At 48.8% G+C, this 21,461-nt stretch overlaps 2 protein-coding genes and 1 non-coding gene across 7 annotated transcripts; 2 read left to right on the top strand and 1 right to left on the bottom strand.

Moving 5' to 3' along the window:
* Positions 1 to 851: 851 nt before the first annotated feature.
* LOC133343697 (ATP synthase subunit alpha, mitochondrial) lies at positions 852 to 13,440 on the bottom strand. Its single transcript, XM_061553443.1, has 12 exons — positions 13,280 to 13,440; positions 11,451 to 11,529; positions 10,503 to 10,672; positions 8,122 to 8,295; positions 7,535 to 7,701; positions 6,745 to 6,893; positions 5,325 to 5,476; positions 4,379 to 4,603; positions 3,645 to 3,752; positions 2,379 to 2,523; positions 1,666 to 1,816; positions 852 to 1,079 (listed from the first exon to the last, which is right to left on the bottom strand). Exons 1-12 carry the CDS (start codon positions 13,340 to 13,342, stop codon positions 998 to 1,000), a joined length of 1,665 nt encoding a protein of 554 aa, XP_061409427.1. The 5' UTR covers positions 13,343 to 13,440; the 3' UTR covers positions 852 to 997.
* A 1,086-nt stretch (positions 13,441 to 14,526) lies between these two features.
* TRMO (tRNA methyltransferase O) lies at positions 14,527 to 20,576 on the top strand. Of its 5 annotated transcripts, none has more exons than XM_061553439.1 (7): positions 14,527 to 14,562; positions 15,586 to 15,845; positions 16,505 to 16,665; positions 17,439 to 17,613; positions 18,222 to 18,379; positions 19,067 to 19,531; positions 20,006 to 20,576. In XM_061553439.1, exons 2-7 carry the CDS (start codon positions 15,700 to 15,702, stop codon positions 20,254 to 20,256), a joined length of 1,356 nt encoding a protein of 451 aa, XP_061409423.1. In that variant the 5' UTR covers positions 14,527 to 14,562; positions 15,586 to 15,699; the 3' UTR covers positions 20,257 to 20,576. The 5 variants fall into 5 exon arrangements, with proteins under 5 accessions (XP_061409423.1, XP_061409421.1, XP_061409420.1 ...); XM_061553437.1 differs by having other exon boundaries at positions 14,556 to 14,657; XM_061553436.1 differs by lacking the exon at positions 14,527 to 14,562 and adding an exon at positions 14,579 to 14,849.
* Positions 14,798 to 14,870, top strand: TRNAR-UCG (transfer RNA arginine (anticodon UCG)). The gene has a single exon. It is a non-coding gene; the product is annotated as a tRNA-Arg (tRNA).
* Positions 20,577 to 21,461: the final 885 nt, after the last annotated feature.

Genomic DNA, 21,461 nt, shown 5'->3' with positions numbered 1-21,461 from the left:
CACACTACCGACAACGGAGTTGATGAGCATAATGGCAAATAGGCATTCACGTATCAAAAAACACCGTTCCGACGGACTAGCGTTTGTCGCCCAGTGCGCGGAGCATTCTCAAGAGTGCAGGAGGGGTACCTGTAACCCGGATGACAAGTTGGAGGCAGTGAACTGCACTACACGCTCAGCAAACAGGGCAACTACCGACTCTGAGAACTCGGTGGGCGAGGGGACGACGACTATCAGGAAGCAACTGGAGCCATGCACTTTTAAATCTTGGCCGAAAATTTTTTTCTTTAAAACTGCTTTGTGTATTTGGTTTGATATCTTTCCACCGCACCTCCGAATAGTACGGTTGGATACATATGGTGCAAGACGTTTAAAATGCATTACATAAACCTTGGTATAATTCTGCACGCACAATTTTGCTGGAAAAAAGTGTCACATTAGACATGAGTAGGCAGTGTGAATAGGCAGTTGGAGCAAATAATTGATTAAATGTGTCAATTTTATTGGCCAATATACCAATAAGAATTACAAAGAGTTTAATATTCTTTGGGTCTTTCGGTAAAGTCACGTAGAACAAACATTTTTTTACAAAAAACTACGTTTCGATCGCAACACAAGCAATCGTCATCAGGAGAAAAAAGACGTCGCGATCGAAACGTCGTAGTTTTTTGTAAAAAAATTGTACGTGACTTTACCAAAAGAATATTAACTCCTGCAGTCACGAAAGCTTTAAGTCAAGATTTAAGTGTTTTATATTTATACGTGGAGTTTTAGAATGGAGCCCAACTGATTTATTTCAATGTCACTTAAGTCACACAATCCAACCAACAAAAACCACCAACAACTCACGGTTCACTGTAGGTAAAGTTTTATTTTGCTTTCCTTCCGCACATAAATACAGTCGGGTCTCATATGACAGACGTGGTGCGTGTCTGAAAATTGGATTGAGCTCCTTTCGAGGAAACTCTTCGGCAATGTGTTCCACATGTGCATGCGATCAAGCCTCGAATGTGGACAGGAAGGACGTCACGATCTGCTTCAGCTTCACGTCTGTCGCCTCGGAGATCTTACCCTCAGTCCTGACAGCAAGAGAAAAGAAAAGGTTAAAAAATGTTGTGGACGTTATAAGTGTCACCAGGAGATGTGCAACGTTTCACGATTTCGGTCCAAGAATCCGTTCCCTGAAGCTCGTTTGTCCCATGCCGTTTGTTACATCGGCGTGATGGTAACATCAGCTTATAATCTGCATGTAATGCTGAACTTCTTTCGTAATTGGCATAAAATGTGAATAGATTTTTACGAGCAAATTTGGGAGTGTAAGATCAACAACGCTATAACCTCCGATTAACACGGTTGGATGCGTACAGTTCGAAAGAAGTTCAACATACAAACATATAACCCAAAGAGGAAACACATTTTTACTTTTAAGAATAGAATTTAAAAGGGAGTTTTATTAATTGCAACCTCAACGATTGCTCTTCAATATCACAAACAATATTAGTACCACGCCCATTTTGAAGGTCACTCCAAAGACACAATTCACGACAGTGTACACATTATAAGACCGACGCATTAAAAACGACGACTCGCTCTCATTCCACACGACAAGAACGCGCGATCCAAAGGGTCATCTCAAACGTGAACCTGGCGTCTGTTAGGACCTACCTGATGGTGGCGAGCACCTCCTTCTGCTGGCTCTGGATGTGCAGCAGGAAGGCGCTCTCGAACTTGGTGATCTTGCTGGGCTCCAACTTGTCGAGGTAGCCACGCACGCCCGCGTAGATTATCGCCACCTGCTCCTCGATGGCCATGGGAACTGCTCGCAGTGCGGAGAAACGAGGGGAGGGGGGAGGAACAAACGTTAGGGAGTTAACGGCACAGACGGTTGGGGGGGGGGGGGGGGAGTGTTCCATGCTTGTAATACATATGCATTAATTCCACATCTCCATTTGTTAGCAAGAAGTCCCCTTCACTTTCACAGCACCACAGTGGCGAGATGTTAACTCCCACGCCTGGTATGCAGGTCATGGGTTTTGATCCAGACCCTGAGTTTGCATGTCCTCCCCGTGGTGGTGTGCCATTTCTCCGGGTCCTCCGTTTTTTCCCCCTCCACATTTAGAATCATCATGCGTTTAGAGAATTCGGCTGCTATAAATTTCCACATGTTAAGCCACTTCATTGAGCCATCATTTGTTGCCAGGTCACTTCTGAAAAAGAGCTGGAGAAAGCTCAGTGGGCCTTACCTGGTAATACAAGAATAGTTTTATCGTTCATAAAAAACACAGCATTCCCTGGAACCCTTGAACTCCCTTCGCACGGCTCGGTCCACCTTGACGGGGGGGGGGGGCGATGCAGGGGATGTGATGCAAGGGACGCACCGTACTGGCCCTGCTTGAGCAGCTCGGTGAGACGCACTCCACGGTTCAGCAGCTGCTGAGTGGACGCGTCGAGGTCCGAGCCGAACTGGGCGAAGGCGGCCACCTCACGGTACTGGGCCAGCTCCAGCTTCATGGAGCCGGCGACCTGGGGCAGACGGGGAACGCGCGGATGTCAACGCACATCGCCCGTTCCACGCCGCGGACGACGTAGAACTACCGCTCTCACGCGAGCCACGCAAATGTCCCGCGGGCAGCGGCGGTGGCCGGCACCAAGCCTCTCGTCTCCGCATCGGCAAAGTTTTACACGGCACACGACGATCAAAGTGGGGAACTTACGGGCACACAGGCCGGGATTTATCCCTCCTGGCCTGCAATTCATGTTAATCCGTCAATGTGGGCATCTAAGCCGCACCAATCGGGTACTAGAGCGGAATGTCTTAGACATGGCAAGAACACCGTTTATAAAATTTTTGCAGTCAGTCACTTCTGACAAGACAAAAAAGTGACTGAGGTGTGTAAATTATTGGCCTCCCTTAAGAGGTATTTGTAAGTCCCTATTTGGCCCTCAGAAAGTAAAATGTTACCCACCTCTGCTGTACATTCACGGCCCAGTTGACTTAGAGGCAGCTCGGGACAGGTTCACGTAACAATTTGCCTCCGTTTACCCATAACTAGGGCATCACGGCCATGTTGCTAACCACTGCACAATCTTTACTGCCACCTGGTGGTAGGCGACTTGAAGTACCACAACACACATTGAAAGCACCACAAGTGTCTCAAAACGTATCGGCGCCATTTGTTGTTGCTAGATGCGATATTCAGTGATGAAATTCCACTACGCCACAAAGACACTGCACTCCTGTTGTCAGATACCCAGGAATCTACTGGATATCTCTGAAAAATAACTTTATAGCTCATCGGACTCCGCCAGTGTAAATATTCTGATTCTGAGTCCACTGCTGGACGAGGGCCTCCCCATGCCGCGTGGGAGATATTTGACCATCTTTCGCCATGCTGATCAGTGCGGGCTTATGAAGGTGAGGAGCACGGAAGGGACATAGCATAGCACAAACCATACGCCTTCCTCTACTATCCACCAAGTAGCCCATCGGCAGTATACACCTCGTGTCAATATTCATGGTGGTCGCCCATTCAAGGCAATAGCAAGATATCCACCATGCCTAGCTTCCGAGAGCCGATGAGATTGGCTGCGTTGTGGGTGATTTGGTTGCAGCCGTTGCTCTGAACACGTCGGGGATAATTCACCTGCTTCATGGCCTTGGTTTGGGCAGCCGATCCCACACGCGACACGGACAGACCGACGTTGATGGCTGGCCGGATGCCCTTGTAGAAGAGCTCGGTCTCCAGGAAGATCTGTGGATGAGAACAGCCAGCAAAAAACAAATTACAACCTCTCACAACCAACTCGGTATAAACCAACACTTAATTAAAATTAATAACTACCAAATGGGATATATATATAAATAACAAAATAGCTATTCCCACATACAGCATTAGAGATTGTAAAGGCAGCGAATATCTACAAAGGCCAGCATGACACAGAAACGGGTGGTGTCGCCAGCACTCTGCTTAACATTTCCCATTCTGACGACGTTCATGTATGTCATCAGTTTTTCTTCCGATTCTGAGTACGATGTCTTTAAAAACAACGGCGCTAAGCCTCTCTGAATAAAATTAACGCCAACCGCTTGCGCGTTCCAAGATTCAGCAGTGAACTGACCCACCATGCAACTTGCAGAGGTCTCGGAATGGGAAAGGGTTAACAACATCACAGGCAACAAGGTCTCAAGAACTGGGCCCAGCTGTTTCAAGTTGGGGATAATGACCTTGCTCTTCTTGTCTGCCTATGACCGACCGCCTCTTTCTCACTATAAACATGCCCAACGTTTCTGTACAGCGTCTTGAGATGCAGTCGCATTTTGACGCCGTACGCATCCACGTCGTCGTATAAACTTGAGAGGCACACGAGCAAGGCACACCTGTCCATCGGTGATGGAGATGACGTTGGTGGGAATATAGGCAGACACGTCGCCGGCCTGGGTCTCGATGACGGGCAGAGCGGTGAGGGAGCCGCCCTTGAAGTTGTCGTTCATCTTGGCCGCGCGCTCCAGCAGACGCGAGTGCAGGTAGAACACGTCGCCGGGGTAGGCCTCGCGGCCCGGGGGGCGGCGCAGCAGCAGCGACATCTGACGGTAGGCCACAGCCTGCGGGCGCGACACAAAGATCCCCCACCATGTAGCCTTAACAGACTGTTGGGGCAAGTGCTGTTAGCGAGCACCTATGAGGCCGGTACTGTTGCACACAAGGAGGTGTGGGTGGCCAGCACCACGCCTGGGCCACCTTTGTCTCCCGAGTGACGATGTTTACACACCGCACCAGGTACTCATTTGAGGCAGAGTTGACCTAGGGGAGGCCCAGTACCGGTTAAGATAATCCTCACTGGTGTTGGCGTGAACGGGTGCAACACGCACACACACACAGAGACGCACGTAAAATATTTGAAGTTGTGGAAATGTTTCTGTGCCGTGTACTAGACATGTACTGATTCACCCCCCTAACCCACTCGCTCCCAGAAATTTGGTGAACGGTCACATGGTTAAAGTCATGCACAGTTCAATTCAAGAACTGTTAAATGTCTGTGCCCGTTTGCTTACTCTGTGCTGTTTATACAGCTCTCTTCCAAATGCAAACTTTGTACCTAAAATGTGCAAATATCAAACAGCTGATCCTTACGCATGAGCGTAATAGTTTACATTTCAATCAATTTACTGCCGCATCATTACATGCCCTGTGTACGCTGCGTGCTGAAATTATTCACACACTCAGATAGCCAACTCAAAGCGTTGCTCTCGTGAGCATGACGAAGAGGCCTTTATCTCCATGGGCGACCCCCGAGCTGACGAGGATGAAGGAGTGCGTGCGCACCTGCTTGGATAAGTCGTCGTAGATGATGAGCGCGTGCTTTCCGTTATCGCGGAAGAACTCGCCCATGGAGCAGCCAGAGTAGGGAGCCAGGTACTGCAGGGGCGCGGCGTCAGAGGCCGTAGCCGACACCACGATCGTGTAGCGCATGGCGTCTGTAAATCGGCAAAGCCATCAACGGGCAATTAAATTGGACGTCCGTCTACAGGCGTCTGACCATGAACAAGAAAGAGGTAAGTGGGCTTGGGGAGTACGAGACGCTCGAAGGGATGATGGCCGGTGGTCAAGACTACGCATTTAGAATCAATATGCGTTTAGAGTATTTGGCAGCTGTACATTTCCATGTGATAAGCCACTTCATTGAGCTATCATTCATAATCGCCAGGTAGCTTCTGAAAAGGAGCTGCATACAGCTCCCTTGGGCCTTAACTTGTAAAATTAAAATCATTTGTAGTTTTAGTTTTTACTCATGTCTGAGTAGCGGCCAAAGGAGGGAAATGTGCCAGAGAGTACATCGAGTGCGGAAATGGTGATATCAAATAAGCCCATGTGCAGGATGCAGATGGATGACAAACGTTGCAGCACAGTGAGACAGCAGCGAGAGCTTGGAGAGGCGTTCATCCATCAGTGGATTGATTGTCACTGATAATGGTGCATCGCTACAGCTCATCGAGACACCCTCTTTAAAACGCACAGTGCCAGTTAGTGATATAAGTAACAAAAGTCAGCTCATCATGTGATAGATTACAATGACATATTTTCAGTAGATATCAATACATACGACTCATCATCATCATCAGGTAGTATTGTGTGTTTGTGTACATGTTGTTGACATTAGTGATATTTCGATGCCTTCTCTGCTGTTGTTATTGTTAGTCTCCGCTATACCCATCTACATACGAATACATAGCACGCGACTGCCGGTACATGTAAACGATTGCGACCGAGCGACCCATGAAAGAATAAGAACCAGAAACGTTATCATTTTATCTGAACGGTGGGTTACCGAGCATTATTAGTCTTCTTGGTTCTTTCGGTAAAGTCACGTAAAAGGGAAATAATAAAATAATAAAAATTTTACATAATAAAATACAATTCTCACGACGTATCGGCCACAACACAAGCAGCCGTCCTCAGGTGAAGAACAGGTCTGTCGGAAAGACAGCGTCTGAATGACAGGTGAAGAACAGGCCTGTCTTTCCGACAGACCTGTTCTTCACCTGAGGACGGCTGCTTGTGTTGTGGCCGAAACGTCTTGAGAATTGTATTTTATTATTATTTTTATTATTTTATTATTTCCCTTCTACGTGACTTACTGAAAGAACCACGAAGATGAATCCCTGCAGTCACGAAAGCTTTAAATCGAAATTATTAGTCTTATAGGAGTCGGCGGTCGTGCAGCAGAGGTTGTGGGGAGTTTTACCAGCGTCTGTGAGCCTCTTCACCAGTTGGGCCACGGTGGATCGCTTCTGACCGATGGCCACGTAGATGCAGTACAGCTTCTTCTTTTCATCCGTACCCTCGTTGAATCGCTTCTGGTTGATGATGGTGTCAATAGCAATGGCCGTTTTCCTGCAAGAAACAAGAATAGTGTGTAGCACAAATTAAATTTTCAGACCTCGTGTCCTTAACAAATTAAGACTCATAACTTTTCACCCTCTTTAAGATTATGAACAGTATAACCATTTTTGAAGCCCTATATGTATGAATGTTAAACTTCTTTCGCACTGTACGTAGCCAACCGTGCTAATCGGATATGTAGCCGTTTACAAACAAGGCAGGCGCACAAGCAAGTTTTAGGATAAAAATATAAAGATTGCCCGAAAAATCCTTGCAAAAAAATCGAATCACTTCTGCTACGCAGAGGAACTATGTATGGCCTATAATGCAAAGAAGGCCAGAAACAAAAAGATATAGAGTTTAAACTATGCATGTACATTTTAAAGTGTGCCAACAATGAAAGAAATAGCACGCTTGAGGAAAGATTAATTTTCGTAGGCTTTGGCAGCACTCACTACCGTGACCATTAGGAAGAGGAGCGGTGCTCCCATTTGGCCCAGTTGCTCGTCGCAAGATGCTGACGCCTGCTCATCTCTGAGAGTAACGGCCGTGGTTGTTGGCTGCCAAGCCACATTAAACGAGAAGCATCGTCCCTCTGAGAAAGATAAACAGTGGGAATGTCCAACAGCCCAGCAGGGTTCCTTGTTACACACCCGGTCTGCCGGTCTCCGATGATGAGCTCGCGCTGTCCACGGCCGATGGGCACCAGGCTGTCCACGGCCTTGATGCCCGTCTGCATGGGCTCGCGCACGGAGATGCGCGGGATGATGCCCGGAGCCTTCAGTCCCACACGGCGACGCACCTTGGCGCCAAGCGGACCCTGTCGAAAACAAACGCCAATTTTTTTTACGACTTGTTCTGGTCGGCGTTCGGCCAGGCCCTTGGTCAGAAACTCGACTTATTTGAGAAAAAACAGGGCGATGTTAATTCAAGTAAAGCCAAGTTATTTTGCCTAATTTTATTTTAATGAGTTTATTTCAACTCTACGTGAGCCCGCTACAAAGTACCCATCGCAGAACAAGAAGGGGGTAGGAGGGCAGGAATTCTAAAAACAAAAGCCCGAGATCGGTGCGGCAGGGGGGAGATTGGGCTCACTACCCCACCGAAGTGGGGGGCCTCTAGCAGAGAAGTGAAAGTTCATATGGGGGTTAAAGGTAAGGGAGGAAGATATCTCGTATATAGTCTACTTCTTAATGAAAACTAATTGAACGTGACAGCATTTCTCAAGCGGTGCCCTGACCTTCCCATCGATGGCGTTTCCCAGGGCATCCACGACGCGTCCCAGCAGTTCCTCTCCAACCGGCACGTCCACGATGGCCCCGGTCCGCTTCACCACATCGCCCTCTTTGATCAGCTTGTCGTTACCGAACACCACCACGCCCACGTTGTCCGGCTCCAAGTTCAAGGCCATACCCTGCGAATCAAATCACGAAGCTCTTGTCACCATCTGCCATGGTCAATACATTGCCGGGTGAAGGTCTCCCCAAGTCGTTGCCATGGTCTCACAATGCAGTAGTCCACCAAGCATAGGCACGCAAGAAGATATGTAGTCGACTTCCCCCTGGAAGCCGTCCATTCCTTGGCTGCCACTGTCGCTATTCTTATTCATCGGTCATCACCCTGTTCTAGCGACGTATTCCTCCTCAAACCCACTTACTGTTCAAAACGGTTTAAATTATGCCATTAACCTTCATATGTTCTCGAGCTGTTCCTCTCTATACCCAATAGAAGCTGCCATCACACAACTACTTCTTGAATTATGTTAATGCACCTAAATATCAACACTCGGTGGCACAACTGCCCAGATGCATTGCAGTGTGTTTGTCTCGTCAAACATATACGTATGTTAAACTTCTATCACACTGTACGTACGTAGTCAATCGTGCCAATCGGAGGTGTGGGGGAAGGATAACAGACTAAACACAAAAATCAGTTTTAAAGAAATTAGTTTTCAATCTTTATTTAAAAGTGCATAGCTCCAGTGGCTTTTGAATGTCAAAAGGAAGAGCGTTCCAGACGGCCGCAGAAGCACATCTGAAAGCGCACGATGCAGTGGACCATCTTTGTTCAATGGCGAGCCAAAAGCCGCTGCTGCGAGGTTGACCGGGGGTTTTTGTGATGGTTTATGCTCCTTGACGAGATGGAAGATGCCAATTAAGTAACGCAATGTAACATTATGAGCCGATACAATCACCTCGCTACATTTGAGCACCTGGTTTAATTGTAGGCGATTGAAACCGGGATTTAAACCCAGGATCTGATTAGTGCGCGGCCAATTCCTCTGATGCAGTGTAAGCCTCCTTGAGCCGCCCAGCCGCCTGCAACGAGAAACTCTGTGGCCCTGTGATCCACCTCACTTACGCGCCGGCTAACCCTATGGGCAATATCCCACCTGATCTTCTTTAGACATCCTGGCTTTGCCTTGTTCTTCCACATTTTATAAGATAACGGTTTTAATATCTTTAAAAGTCCAACACAAGAATGGGAAGGCAGAAGAGTTAATCTGCTCCTGTAAAAAATTTTTTTCAATAAAACTACGATAAATTGAACTCCGAGAACTTGGTTATTGTAAGTAATCAACATATAAAGACTTTAAATAGTTGAGAAAATTAATTACACTACCATTGATTTACCTATTTATTCAAGACACTTTCAGATTGGGCAGGCATTGGGCCATTTTAAACCGGAGCAAACTGGAATGCTCAGAAAAAAAAAATCTGCCACGCATATAAGAGAAAAGGTGTGCAGCGATGCATTTACTAACCCACTTGCTGTGCTGTCATCTCCTTGCTAGCTCGCAACTCAGCTGAATTGAGAAATTTTACAACTCTATGCGATTCACAGACCCTTGCCTCTAAAGCAGTGGTTCTCAAAGTGTGGTCCACAGACCACCAGTGGGCCACGATAGTCCTCCGGGCGGCCCCGTGTGCTGTGATGCAAACGCAGGTTGATCCGGAAATAATGAGAATGTTATTCTTGGTTCTTTCGGTAAAGTCACGTAGAAGGGAAATAATAAATATTTTTCTTGCTGTGGATTTCACACCTGATGATGATTGCTTGTGTTGCAGTCGAAATGTTGTGATAATTTTTTATTGTTATATATTTTATTAGTATTTTATTATTTCCCTTCTACGTGACTTTACCGAAAGAACCAAGAATATGAATCCCTGCAGTCACAAAAGCTTTAAATAAAAAAACGACAATGTTGATACGTTTTGTTTTGGACATGAATTAATATTTGACTTACGATATTTAATTTAAAAATGAAGTTAGATAAACTACCCTAATTAAATCACCCTAGCCCTACGATCTAAATGACACCTCTAGAAAAAAACGTCTAGCTGCATTGAAACAAATACTTTTTTTTGTTCTAGTTATATTAATCATTTTGTACTACTGGTATTTAGAGAGATAGGCGAATGCCTTGGGTCACCAGGAGTGGGCAGCTGTGTGGTCTGCGGAAATGTTTGCATTGGCTAAGTGGTCCGCACGCCAAAAAAAATTGAGAAACACCACTCTAAAGCATTGAATCACTATGCCCCGGGGTGGTTGCCAAAGTACCGGTCGAGGTCTGTTTCTGAGAGCTGAAGCCACGACTCTGCGCATGTCGCATCGCCATACCTTCAGGCCGGAAGAGAACTCCACCATCTCCTCCGCCTGGATGTTACTGAGGCCGTATACACGAGCGATACCATCTCCGATAGACAGCACACGGCCTGTCTCCTCCAGCTCAGCTGACATGTCCGTTCCCAGGATCTTATCCTCCAGGATTGACGACACCTCAGCCGTGCCTGGGCAAAACAACATTTCCAATAACGTTACAAACACCACTGCCCCGCTGTGTCCGGGGCTCATTGCTGTTGATGCGAGGTCCCAGTGTTGCTCTCTCCTACGTTCCTACTGCCTCTACTAACACTCCTCCTTGTTAACTCTCGTGATTTTCTTTTTCCAAAGCTTCTTGAGAAACGACTATATTTAAATGAAAAAGGCTGTCGTTGATTAATTGAGAATTATCTAGCCGATTTGTGCGATGGTAAGTAAGCATGCTTAAATCAATATTGGAAGGCTTTGAGTTCAAAGCCTACTTGGGCAGCCAAATCAGTCTATCATAGGTTTGGGTTGATACAATAACTACCACTCTGACAGCAATTTAAGTGGTAAACACATTTGGCAGACTTGTCACTGCCATGGGAATGTGTAATTTCCACCAGTGACTTTGTCCTATCAACGTTGTAAATTAAATGCCCCTGACACCTACATTTAATTGCAATGTTTGGTGATGTATTTTTCACTAAACCTGAATTCTGGTTTAGTAATTCAGTCCAGCCTGTGAATTAAACTTGTCTGGGAGAATTCGAATATTATGTGCTCTAGTATAAAGAGGTAACTCAAGTACAGACTCGAGTTCTGTGGTTTAAAGGCAATAGTGCACAAGCTTCCTGATGGAAAGCCACACAAATGAGAAGCTCGAATACTGTACTCCAGAAAATAGGCCAAGGTCATTAGTCCCAATGCCCCTTTTTTTTGACATGGTCACAGGCACGAAGGTGAAACCAGCACTGCCCTTACCGATCTTCTGGAAAGCAGCAGCGGAAGAGTGGACATCTCTGCTGGCCACAAACCCAGCTCCCAGCGCACCCCTTGCCACCTGAATCACAGCCACGAGCAGTAAAATAGTTAGCTATACCAGTACAGTATAAGGCAGGTCACAAGGCAAATGGTTCCCGTTTTTGAGCGATGGGTGACACTAACCTTAGTTGTCCATCCTTTTTGTGGTGACAACTCCACATGACTATGGTAGGTACCAGTTATCCTATAGAGCAACCACCGTTGATTTCCCACATCAAGTTCATAAAGGTTTTACTCGGCAGTGTTTATTTAATGGTTATGCAGTGATTACATAATGTTGGCAATGGTTATGGCAATTACGTTGATGGTATCGGTCATGATGATCGTTATAACAGTATCACAATCGTGATGTTAATGGTGATAGCAAAAATTGTGGTAATGTTCACGGAAAGCCACAATTTTTGCATAAATAACAATCTAAATCTGTCAAACAAGTGAAAATTCCACGTCAGGTGCTTGACACAACTGTCCACTAACCAATGACCTTAGCACCGACATACCAACAAGCACTATCTCCAGCCAAAATATAAATTGTGAATGAAAACCGTATCACGACAATAATAATGCAATTTCCGTCTCACGCGGTCCGACATTGCTACCATCTTAAAAAATACACATCCACGACGCAATGACACAATTTCGCAGGCTTTTCAAAAAGGTCACACTGTATGAAACATATGCATACAGTATGTACATGCCGTGTACATATAATCGCCAGGCGTGAGCCAAAGTCCTCTATGAAGTCAGAGAGGAGAGCGAAGGGCATTTGCCCCTTCTGACCTTCCCAAGAGCAACACCGTGCCTCTTGCCATTCATTTCACACAACAACAAAAAACTAATTTTACATAATGAAACACTCATCACATTACGAAGCAGCACACCACACACACACACAAGTGAACCGTGGCAAGGCAGCTTTCCAGATACAACCATACGTGTCATTCTAATCCAAAGCCCGGCGAATCCCTTGATCAAGACAATGGAGATAAGGAGCTAAAATACCACGAGGCCAAATCCGTGGCCACCACGAACCTATTATGGGGCCTTGGGCTGGCTCAATGAAGGTCAAGGGACCATCATCACACCTCGCCATCGCTTCCTTCCTTCTGTCAGATCCCGTAGTTGTTGCAAGGTCGACATCCGACATGCAAGGACCACTGTTTTGTTAACGTCCTTCAGACTTTGCAAAGACCACCAATCAAACCCAATGAGATCACGAGATGGTCACGACCAATATCAGTGGTGTCACCAAAACCTCGCCGTCGCTCCCTTCCCTCTGCCAGACGCGTGACCTCCGAATTGTCTAATCTTTAAATGCAGCCGTGGTCTTGCAGTCTTATAAATATCATTAATCACGAACCGACCATCTGAGATTACAAGAGAATATCAACATCAACACGAAGCATAAGATGTTGATATTATATTGTAATCCCTTCGCCCTATTTTTCCCCATGTCAGGCACCTGACCTCCAAAATGTAATTATTTTCACTGCGAATTAAAAGAAACGGCGTCACGAGATTAATCCTAACCAAACCTTGACATTACAAGAACAATTATCACGGCCAAACGCCACCACCGCCACCAACATCGCCATCGCGTCTTCCCCCTTGCCCGGCTCGACGCGACCTCCAAACAGCGGTACCCGGTCCGCTCCGTCACAACCACGAAGCTTCAACACGCCATTTCACCTCACTCCATTCATTCGTTTGTTGTCATTCCCCCACACCACCACCACCACCACTCTCTCCTCGTGTTTCTCTCCCCGTACCGAGCGGCATGAGTGGCGGGCGAGCGCCCTTGCGACGGAGGACGAGAGGCGAGCGGTGAGCATTGCGGCGCGGGGCTGGCGACCAAGAAGAAGATGGAGGAGACTGAAGGCGCGTGAAGGGCGCCCGGGAGACACTGCCACGCCCACGCCCCGCCCCCCGCCCCCACCCGCTACGCCCCGCCCACCACCACCCACGCCCCGCCCCCCACCCGCTACGCCCCGCACCCTCTACGCCCCCCCACCCTCTACGCCCCGCCCCCACCCTTTACGCCCCGCCCCCCACCCTCTACGCCCCGCCCCCCACCCTCTACGCCGCGCCCCCCCACCCTCTACGCCCCGCCCCCCACCCTCTACGCCCCGCCCCCACCCTCTACGCCCCGCCCCCCACCCGCTACGCCCCGCCCCCCACCCGCTACGCCCCGCCCACCACCACCCACGCCCCGCCCACCACCCTATACGCCCCGCCCCCACTCTATACGCCCCGCCCCCACCATATACGCCCCGCCCCCCACCCTATACGCCCCGCCCCCCACCCTATACGCCCCGCCCCCCACCCTCTACGCCCCGCCCCCCATCTCCCACGCCCCGCCCCGACACAGGCGACGTCACTCAGCACCAACACCACAGCCGCCATCTTACTCAGGGGGAACTGTCGGCCACTCCCATTGGGAACGCGTGGAGGTTGTGTTCCATCCCTCCCCTCCTCCCCCCCCCGAGGCGCTATGAATTTTAATTTTCGGGGGGTGGGAAGGGTGAAGGTGGCTGCGACGTGGATGTAAAGGCTCGGCGGGGCGTGCTTCGTCGGCGACCGTTTGGCCTAATGGATAAAGGCGGATCAGAAGATTGCCCACACTACAGCCACGGTCTAACCCCGCCATCTTACTCGGGGGGGGGACTCACGGCCACTCCCATTGGGAACGCGTGGAGGTTGTTTCCCCCCTCCCCCTGATAACGTCATCGATTTGCGGCAGGGAGATGCGTGGGGTGGGGGGGGAGTAATAACCACCCCCCTTACCCCCCTAGCAAAGATGGCGGGCGAATTGTCATCAACCCTCGGTGACGTCATTGCAGTACTCGGCGGTGTCGAGGTGGGGGGGGGGGCACCGGCACCGCGACCTCCAAATCCGTACAGCGGTTAAGCGATGAGCGCGTGGTCGTCCGGGCGCGCGAGCGCCTCCGATTGGCGGAGGCGGCGGCGGTCACGTGCGTCCCGCGTTGAAAGCGGGCGGGGGGGGGGCGGCGGCGGCTTATCAATAGCACGAAATGTAACGTCCCTGCTGAAGGTGACGTCACCGGAGCGTATTTTAACTCAAATAAATTGGCGCGGCGCGTCGTTGCCTCGGGTGGCTTACGGAGTAGTCGCCGAAGCGATTAAAAAGTGGGTGTTTTGTGTGTTTGTCCTATTTAGCACCTCCCCTTCCAGGCGTATCGGTATAATTGTACTTTTTGGGGGGTACGGATAGGTGACGGTGGCTGCGACGTGGATATTAAAGCTCGTTTGGGGCGTGCGTCGTCAGCGGCCGTGTGGCCTAATGGATAAGGCGTCTGACTTCGGATCAGAAGATTGCAGGTTCGAATCCTGTCACGGTCGAACATTCTTTTAAAAGTGTCATTTTTCTCGCACTCCCTTTCCCAACACCCCCCCCCCCCAACGTGTACTATATGGAGTGTAAGGGGCGAATGTATTACGGAGCTAAAAACGAAACGTGAGTTCAAAAACAACGTGGCCACGGGTGCCACGCGGTGACTTGACAAATCGGCCTTCCCCCCCCCCCCCTCTGTACGTGAACGATTTCGACCAGATGAATTTCTTTTTTATTTTTCCAAAGTTGGTGGGTTGGTTGGTGCGCGTTACATGCCCACCCCAAACACCTGTGTGGGTTATTTACGGCGCAGGTAACGGCATTCACAGTGCTGCTGCTGCTGCTGGCATTCACAGCTGCCACATGTGTCCCCCACGGTCTGGCCATTCCAAGATCCATCTCGCTTCAGCGCCCGAGGTTCGTCTCGTTACGAGCATCCCTCTCCTTTGGCTGCGATTCCAACACCAGCCGTCAGCCAATTCATCATCCCGTCTTAGCCCCATGATGTGCCCTGGCCAAGCACACTTATCAGCGGTGAATATAATATCTGGAGTGAGTACTGAGCCACTTTTTGGGTACATCAACAACAGTTGTGCTATGGAATGTGGAATTTATACCACCAATGTTGGACAGTTGTTGGAATCAAACCATGCACAAACCGAAGCAATGCTGTCCTTACCTTGTGATTGATCAATTTAATGTACGAAATGCATTTGTTCGCAGGCGGTGAAAAGCCACAAGCTGCTACCTCTCACTGCAAATCGCCTTGCGGGCAAGACGGCTTATTATAAGTTGCATCGAGTGTCCCAGGGACACCCAAGTGTTATACGGAACTCTATGACCGGGCACGGAGAGGTGCAAGAGCAGGGCCCAGAGATGACGTCTCCTGCGGGGAAGAACGACCAACATTTCGTGGGCAGGGACTCGACTGCACAATTGCTTCAACAAATGGCTGTTTTGCGTGCGGAACTCAAAAATCTACGGTAAGTCCCTCGGAAAGTCGTCTTGCCCGTGAACGTCACCCATCGATTCCCCCACCCACGTTGTGGTCTCCCGTCGACCAGACCGCGTGTCGTCTCTTCCACCCGGTGTTCAACCACCACACCGCAGGTCCTCTGGGCAACACTTCCTCCATCACACTGCTGCACTTTCGAATGTTCTTTAATCGCCTCTTTTCCAAGTTTGTGTAACCTCGCTCGGTAAAAAAAAAGTATGAACGGTTACCTGCTACAATTTTAATCATGCGGCGTTACGTTGGCCGTTTGGCATTTTTGGGCCTTTGGATCTGTGTTTGGTAACTGCAGTAAAACAAATCTATCTATCACTTGAGAGTTTTGAGGATTTGTCATGATGCTCGTATCTAATTGTAACTTTCCAACCCGCCCATACTGGACATCTGTGAAAAAGAGCTTCACAGCTCATCGGATTCCTCCAGTCTAAATTAAGATTCTGATTAATTTTCATTAGCTAGATGCCATTTAATGGTGTGTACATTTTGGTGATAACTCTTATTTCAAGTGGACTTATAATTGTTTTAGGCGTGCCAGGAATACAGAGATTTTTACATTTCATAAAGATGATGTGGCTGCACCCGCACTGATAAGGGTCAAAAACGCATTGCACCCTACGTCCCCGTGAGCAGACTGCAGTTGGATCAGGCCAAACGAGTGCACCGCAAGGACGTGGAGGGAATCAAGGCCACGCTGCGCCAGGAGGTGTCCCCAGCGGTCGGCAACGAGACTGAGGCTCAAGTGGCAGCGCCGAGACGCTCTCCGTCTCCAGGTGTCTCCTCCCTAGAGACAGGTACATCACACCTGCCACATGCCTGCCACGTGCCAGACGAGATTCCCTAACGGCAATCGCAAAAATAACACGTTAACGGCACGACTCGCTTTAAGTGCATCGTAGAGCGTTACTCAGAGTGGTGTAGTGAATGTAGTGCTTTTGAGGCAAGGATCATATACGTTTATGAAACTCCCAAACCCACAGAACTGTGGTGACCAGTTCATGGCAGTACAGCAAGTTGGTTGTGAACCCCCTTTGACTCTGCCTCAAATGAGTACCCGGTGTGGTGTGTAAACATCGCCACTGGGGAGACAAAGGCGTCCGGGCGTGGTGCTGGCCAGCCACCCACTCGTGTGCCGTGTTGGCCTTCGTAGCTGCTCGCTAACAGCACTTGCCCCAAAAGTCTGTTCGGGCTATATGGGGGATCTTTGTCTTTGTGTACCTCTCAAATTTTAACTCCTCGTTTATTGGTGGTGAGTTTTCTCCTAGTGTCCCACATTATCTCTCGCATGCGAAACGTCTTGAAACTCAGTGAAGCTTTCCTGGATAAATAAATGACGTTATAACAGTGAATAAAAAAACAAGGAGATGTTGACTAAATATCAACTGGATGGTACATGTGATAACATCGAGTGATGTGCCTGTACAGCACCTAACAGACTATGAGGGAAAGGCAACAATGGAGAGAGAGTGGCGCCCCCACAATTATGGCGGTGAAGGGATAGATGCTGATGATATCAATGATGACGGTGATTTCCGTCGAGGTAAACGGGCGATTATATTATGTGTAGGAAATCTTATGACGCGGCCAGTTGGCTACGTGGAGTCATGTTTCCCGACCAAGAACGGAACACCTCGACAGCCCTCCGTGTGCGCGGCCTCGCGGGCCCGCGTCCGTCTGGACAGATCCGTGTTCAGCAACGCGGAGCACTCGCTCGCTGGCCTCCAGCACTTCTCACACGTCTGGTACAGCAGCCCACGACACCCGATGCAAATGCTTACTGCCACGTGACAAACATTCCTCACTGTTGGTGCCCGCGTGGGAAAGTGCACCCCCGAGTGTAATCGTTTATAATTTGCAGGAATGTTTCGGTATACTGCTGGACGAGAGCCTTTCCCGCACCATACGGGTAGTGGCCGTTGACCATACTTCACCACGTTGGTCGGTGTTGGTTGGCCAAGTTGGGAAAGGCCCTGGACCGGCACAGATATCATTCTCCACTGATCTTTGCCATTTCTGGGAATCTAACTCGGAACACCGGGTTCATAGCGCAGTGCGAAAAAATACTCTTTAATTGTTCTTAATTTGCAGGAATGTTTCAATACATTGCTTGATGAGAGCCTCTCTGCACCATACGGGTAGTGGGGTTATTTGACCATACTTACCCACACAAGTCGGTGCAGCTTGGTAAGAGTGCACGGATTCATTTCCTTGGCTGCAACTTCTTTGTTAGTCTCGACCACCTGCCACCATCCTTCCTCGCGACACGTGCTCAACAGTGGTGTATAAAATACTTCATCCCTGCCTTTACGTGGTTGCTTAAGTGCATCCTCCGTGCTCTTGTGTCACACAGGATCCTGTTTGTGTTCCACAAGAATGGCCCCTCCGCAGCTAAAGCCAAGGTTAAGCCTCCCAGGCTAAACGGGCTCAAAGTCGGAGTGTTTTCAACGAGGAGTCCTCATCGACCCAATCCCATCGGACTTTCCCTGGCCAGGCTCGAGAAAATTGAAGGTACGGACACAGCTAGAAGATATGTGTGTCCCATATACATAATGTCAATCCACTGCTGAGGGTTATTTGACCAAACTTCACGATGCCGATTCGTGCGGGTTGGTGATGGCAGGGAGCGTAGTTGTGGGTGCATGGTTCAATACAATGGATATCGCTTCCTGGGCCTAAGTTATCTGCAATTTATCCCTTGAGGAGTCGCTAACAATATACTCTTTGGATAGCTGTTTCCCATCCAAGCTGTCTGTCCAACATCAATTCTGCTTAGCTTCTCCGATATGATGAGATCGGGTGCATTTTGGGCGATTCGGTCAGAAGATACAGATACAACAGAAGTATTCAGCTGTGTGTCATGCGAATAGGCTCACCTGGTTAGTACCTCATCGAAGTCATTCATTCTAGCTTACTTAACAGATTGCATATTGTCGGCAATTTGGGTGAATTGTCATGATTTGCGGTCACGATTCGATTCAAGAATCAATATTTTTTGGACATTGTGGTAAATGCTGCCCCAACTGGTAGCAGCAAAGGGTCACGTGATCCGAAAGCATGCAACATATACGAATTTATAATAAATGATTATAACGTGCACGATTTGAGCGTATGAACTGATTAATCGATGCATGCCTGGTTATGTTGTTTGCATTTACGATTGTGATTGTTGACAGTGTGTGTTTTCTTTTATCATAGGTGGAACTCTTTACCTGTCTGGAATTGACATGATCGACGGCACGCCGGTTTTGGACATCAAACCGTATATACCGGAGTACGATGTGCCCGTTAAAGCAGTCGACGGTCACACAGCGGCAACGGAGGACCCGGAAGCGAGAGATGCCAGCCCTGATGGTGAACATCTTCGAGTATCCGACTGCGTTGACAGTGACAACTATGGTAACGTTCACTCATGTGGCTCAGGAGAACCGGTTGTGACTGCCGAGGAAACGGGTGGTTGCAGTAAAGAGCCTCTCGCTCGCGAAACCCTCGAAGCAAGAGAGAACTCGCGTGCGAGCGCTGCGGACCCTGCGACGCCGGCTTCCGAGCAACAGAGTGCGGTGGCATCCTGGGTCAGAGAGGCGCCTGTCAAAAATTTGGCGGTACGCTTCACGCCACACGCCGAACAGGAGCTGCAGCAACTGGCCAACGCTGCCGACAAAGGTGAGAGGTGGCCGCTGCAGGAAAAAAACCCCTTTAAATTAAAAGCTCTGCAAGCCAAGCCTATGATATCTGGTGTTCCCAGGTGATCTATTGATGTACTAATCAGGCTGCAACCTGCTTAGCTGCCTGCCTACCTCCCGCCCTCCAATTTCAATCTTCTCTCACGCGTAAGGATTTCTGTTGAAGCCCCCAGTCACCCTTCACTGAATGGAATATTGCTCATTCTCCTCTACTGTCTGTCGGCTTAGAATTCCCTTCCCCGGCTATCTATGCTGTCAACTCTTTGCTCCCCCCCACCCCTGTTTAAGACCAGGGTCAAGACCTTTTTTTATTCTTCTTTGCCTATGACAAACTGCTTTTCTCTCAACTATAAACATACCGACCGTATGTTTATATGCAGCTTTGTACGCATTTCATTTTTAATACGCTTCCCTCCGTGACGCAGTTTGTGTGAACGTCCACCACTGCTGGCAGGGCGCTCTGCGCTCCGCCACTTCGGCTCCGCGGAGGAGGTGCGGCGCGCGGCGACGGCGGTGCTGTCGGCGGACCCGCGCTCCGCTTACCGGCGACGCTCTTGCCAGGACCAGCTCTTCTACTTCCACCTGGACGGCCTGCACCTCACGTGCTGGTTCGGCGACGGCTTCGCGGAGGTTCTGCACGCGAGGCTCGCCCGCCCCGAGGCCACCGCCACTGCCGCCGTCCCAGAGGGAGAATCGAAGGACTAGCGGTGCCCCCCCCCATCACCGGTGGCCCCCCCCAACCCCCCAAACGTTACTCCCCAAGGAACCGGTGGCGCGAGACATGGCTCGTCTTCATGGTAGACGCAATCCAACGAACAAATGGCTCTTCATTTGTGGATAATTATACAAATGATTAAATAAGTAATCATTCAATATCTTATTACATTTTAATTGTACATAGGCTGTGTGCCTCAGGCTGTTATATGTGAATCTCCAGCTTCAATGATAAGAAATGACTAAAGTTAGGGTCAAGCGTTGCTATTACGGCGCTTTTGTGACGTTACTGTGATGTCGCTCCAAGACATTTGGATGTTGATGCAGTTGACCTTGTGTGGAACCACGACAGGTGAACGTTATTTGCTGTGACCTTTAGAAACGAGTGGAACAAATGAAACGGAACAAACTAAACAGTAAATGAGATGGGCAATCCAAATGAGAGAAAATATTTGAAGAATTTAATGTTGACTCCGAAAATTAAAGAATGAATCAAATATCAGTGGAGGCGGGGGTGAATCATCATATTAGTCGTTGAAATGTGTAAAACTTACATCAGTGACATCACAAGAGTGCTTTTATAATTGTATTTACTCTAACTTTTGGGGGGCTTACTTTAAAAAAAGAGAAGCTTCAAACATGTGTTTAAAAAAATAAAGTGTCCCTTGAGAGGCTTAACAGACTGCTGGAGCAAGTTCTGTTAGCGAGCACCTATGAAGGCCGGCACAGCACAAGAGGGGGTGAGTGACCAACACCACGCCCAGCCACCTTTGTCTTCTAGTGCTGATGTTTACACACCGCACCAGGTACTCTTGAGGCTTAGACGACTTACGTCTTTCGAGGCTTGGACGACTTACGAGACGCCCAGGACCGGTTCAGATAATCGTCACTAGTATTCGTCGCGAGAGTAAATCTAACTCGCGACGCTGGGTTTGTAGCGCAGTGTGCTAACCACTACACATCCCAGGACACACAGCATAGGTATGCATGTACGTACGTAGCTGCAAGGTAAGAGCTGCTTGATTTTTTAGTCATGTATGTTGAACTTCTTTCGCACCGTACGTAGCCAACCGCGCTAATCAGAGGTGTTGGGAAACGGTGTCATCTCAACACTGTCATCTCAATAGGGTCAACAGTGTCAATCCCAGACACTGGTGACTGGGATGTTACTTTGACTTCCGTTGACTGTAAGAACC

The sequence above is a fragment of the Lethenteron reissneri genome, chromosome 18 (assembly GCF_015708825.2).
Source record: "Lethenteron reissneri isolate LAM-NWPU_2019-01 chromosome 18, ASM1570882v1, whole genome shotgun sequence".
Taxonomy (NCBI): Eukaryota; Metazoa; Chordata; class Hyperoartia; order Petromyzontiformes; family Petromyzontidae; genus Lethenteron; species Lethenteron reissneri.
The sequence above is the reverse complement of the archived record's forward strand: the minus strand, read 5'-3'. Positions and strand labels throughout refer to the sequence as shown.

Bases quoted from the DNA above. Each gene is read 5' to 3' on its own strand.
- LOC133343697 (XM_061553443.1), bottom strand. From the start codon at position 13,342: ATGCTCACCGCTCGCCTCTCGTCCTCCGTCGCAAGGGCGCTCGCCCGC. The intron at 7,702-8,121 runs GTCAGGGCACCG...TGTTTTCGACAG, and splicing joins GAAACGCCATCGATGGGAAG to GGTCCGCTTGGCGCCAAGGT. The intron at 4,604-5,324 runs GTGCGCACGCAC...TCGCGCCCGCAG, and splicing joins ACGACGACTTATCCAAGCAG to GCTGTGGCCTACCGTCAGAT.
- TRMO (XM_061553435.1), top strand. From the start codon at position 15,226: ATGTGTCCCCCACGGTCTGGCCATTCCAAGATCCATCTCGCTTCAGCG. The intron at 15,846-16,504 runs GTAAGTCCCTCG...CCCCGTGAGCAG, and splicing joins GCGGAACTCAAAAATCTACG to ACTGCAGTTGGATCAGGCCA. The intron at 18,380-19,066 runs GTACGGACACAG...CTTTTATCATAG, and splicing joins CAGGCTCGAGAAAATTGAAG to GTGGAACTCTTTACCTGTCT.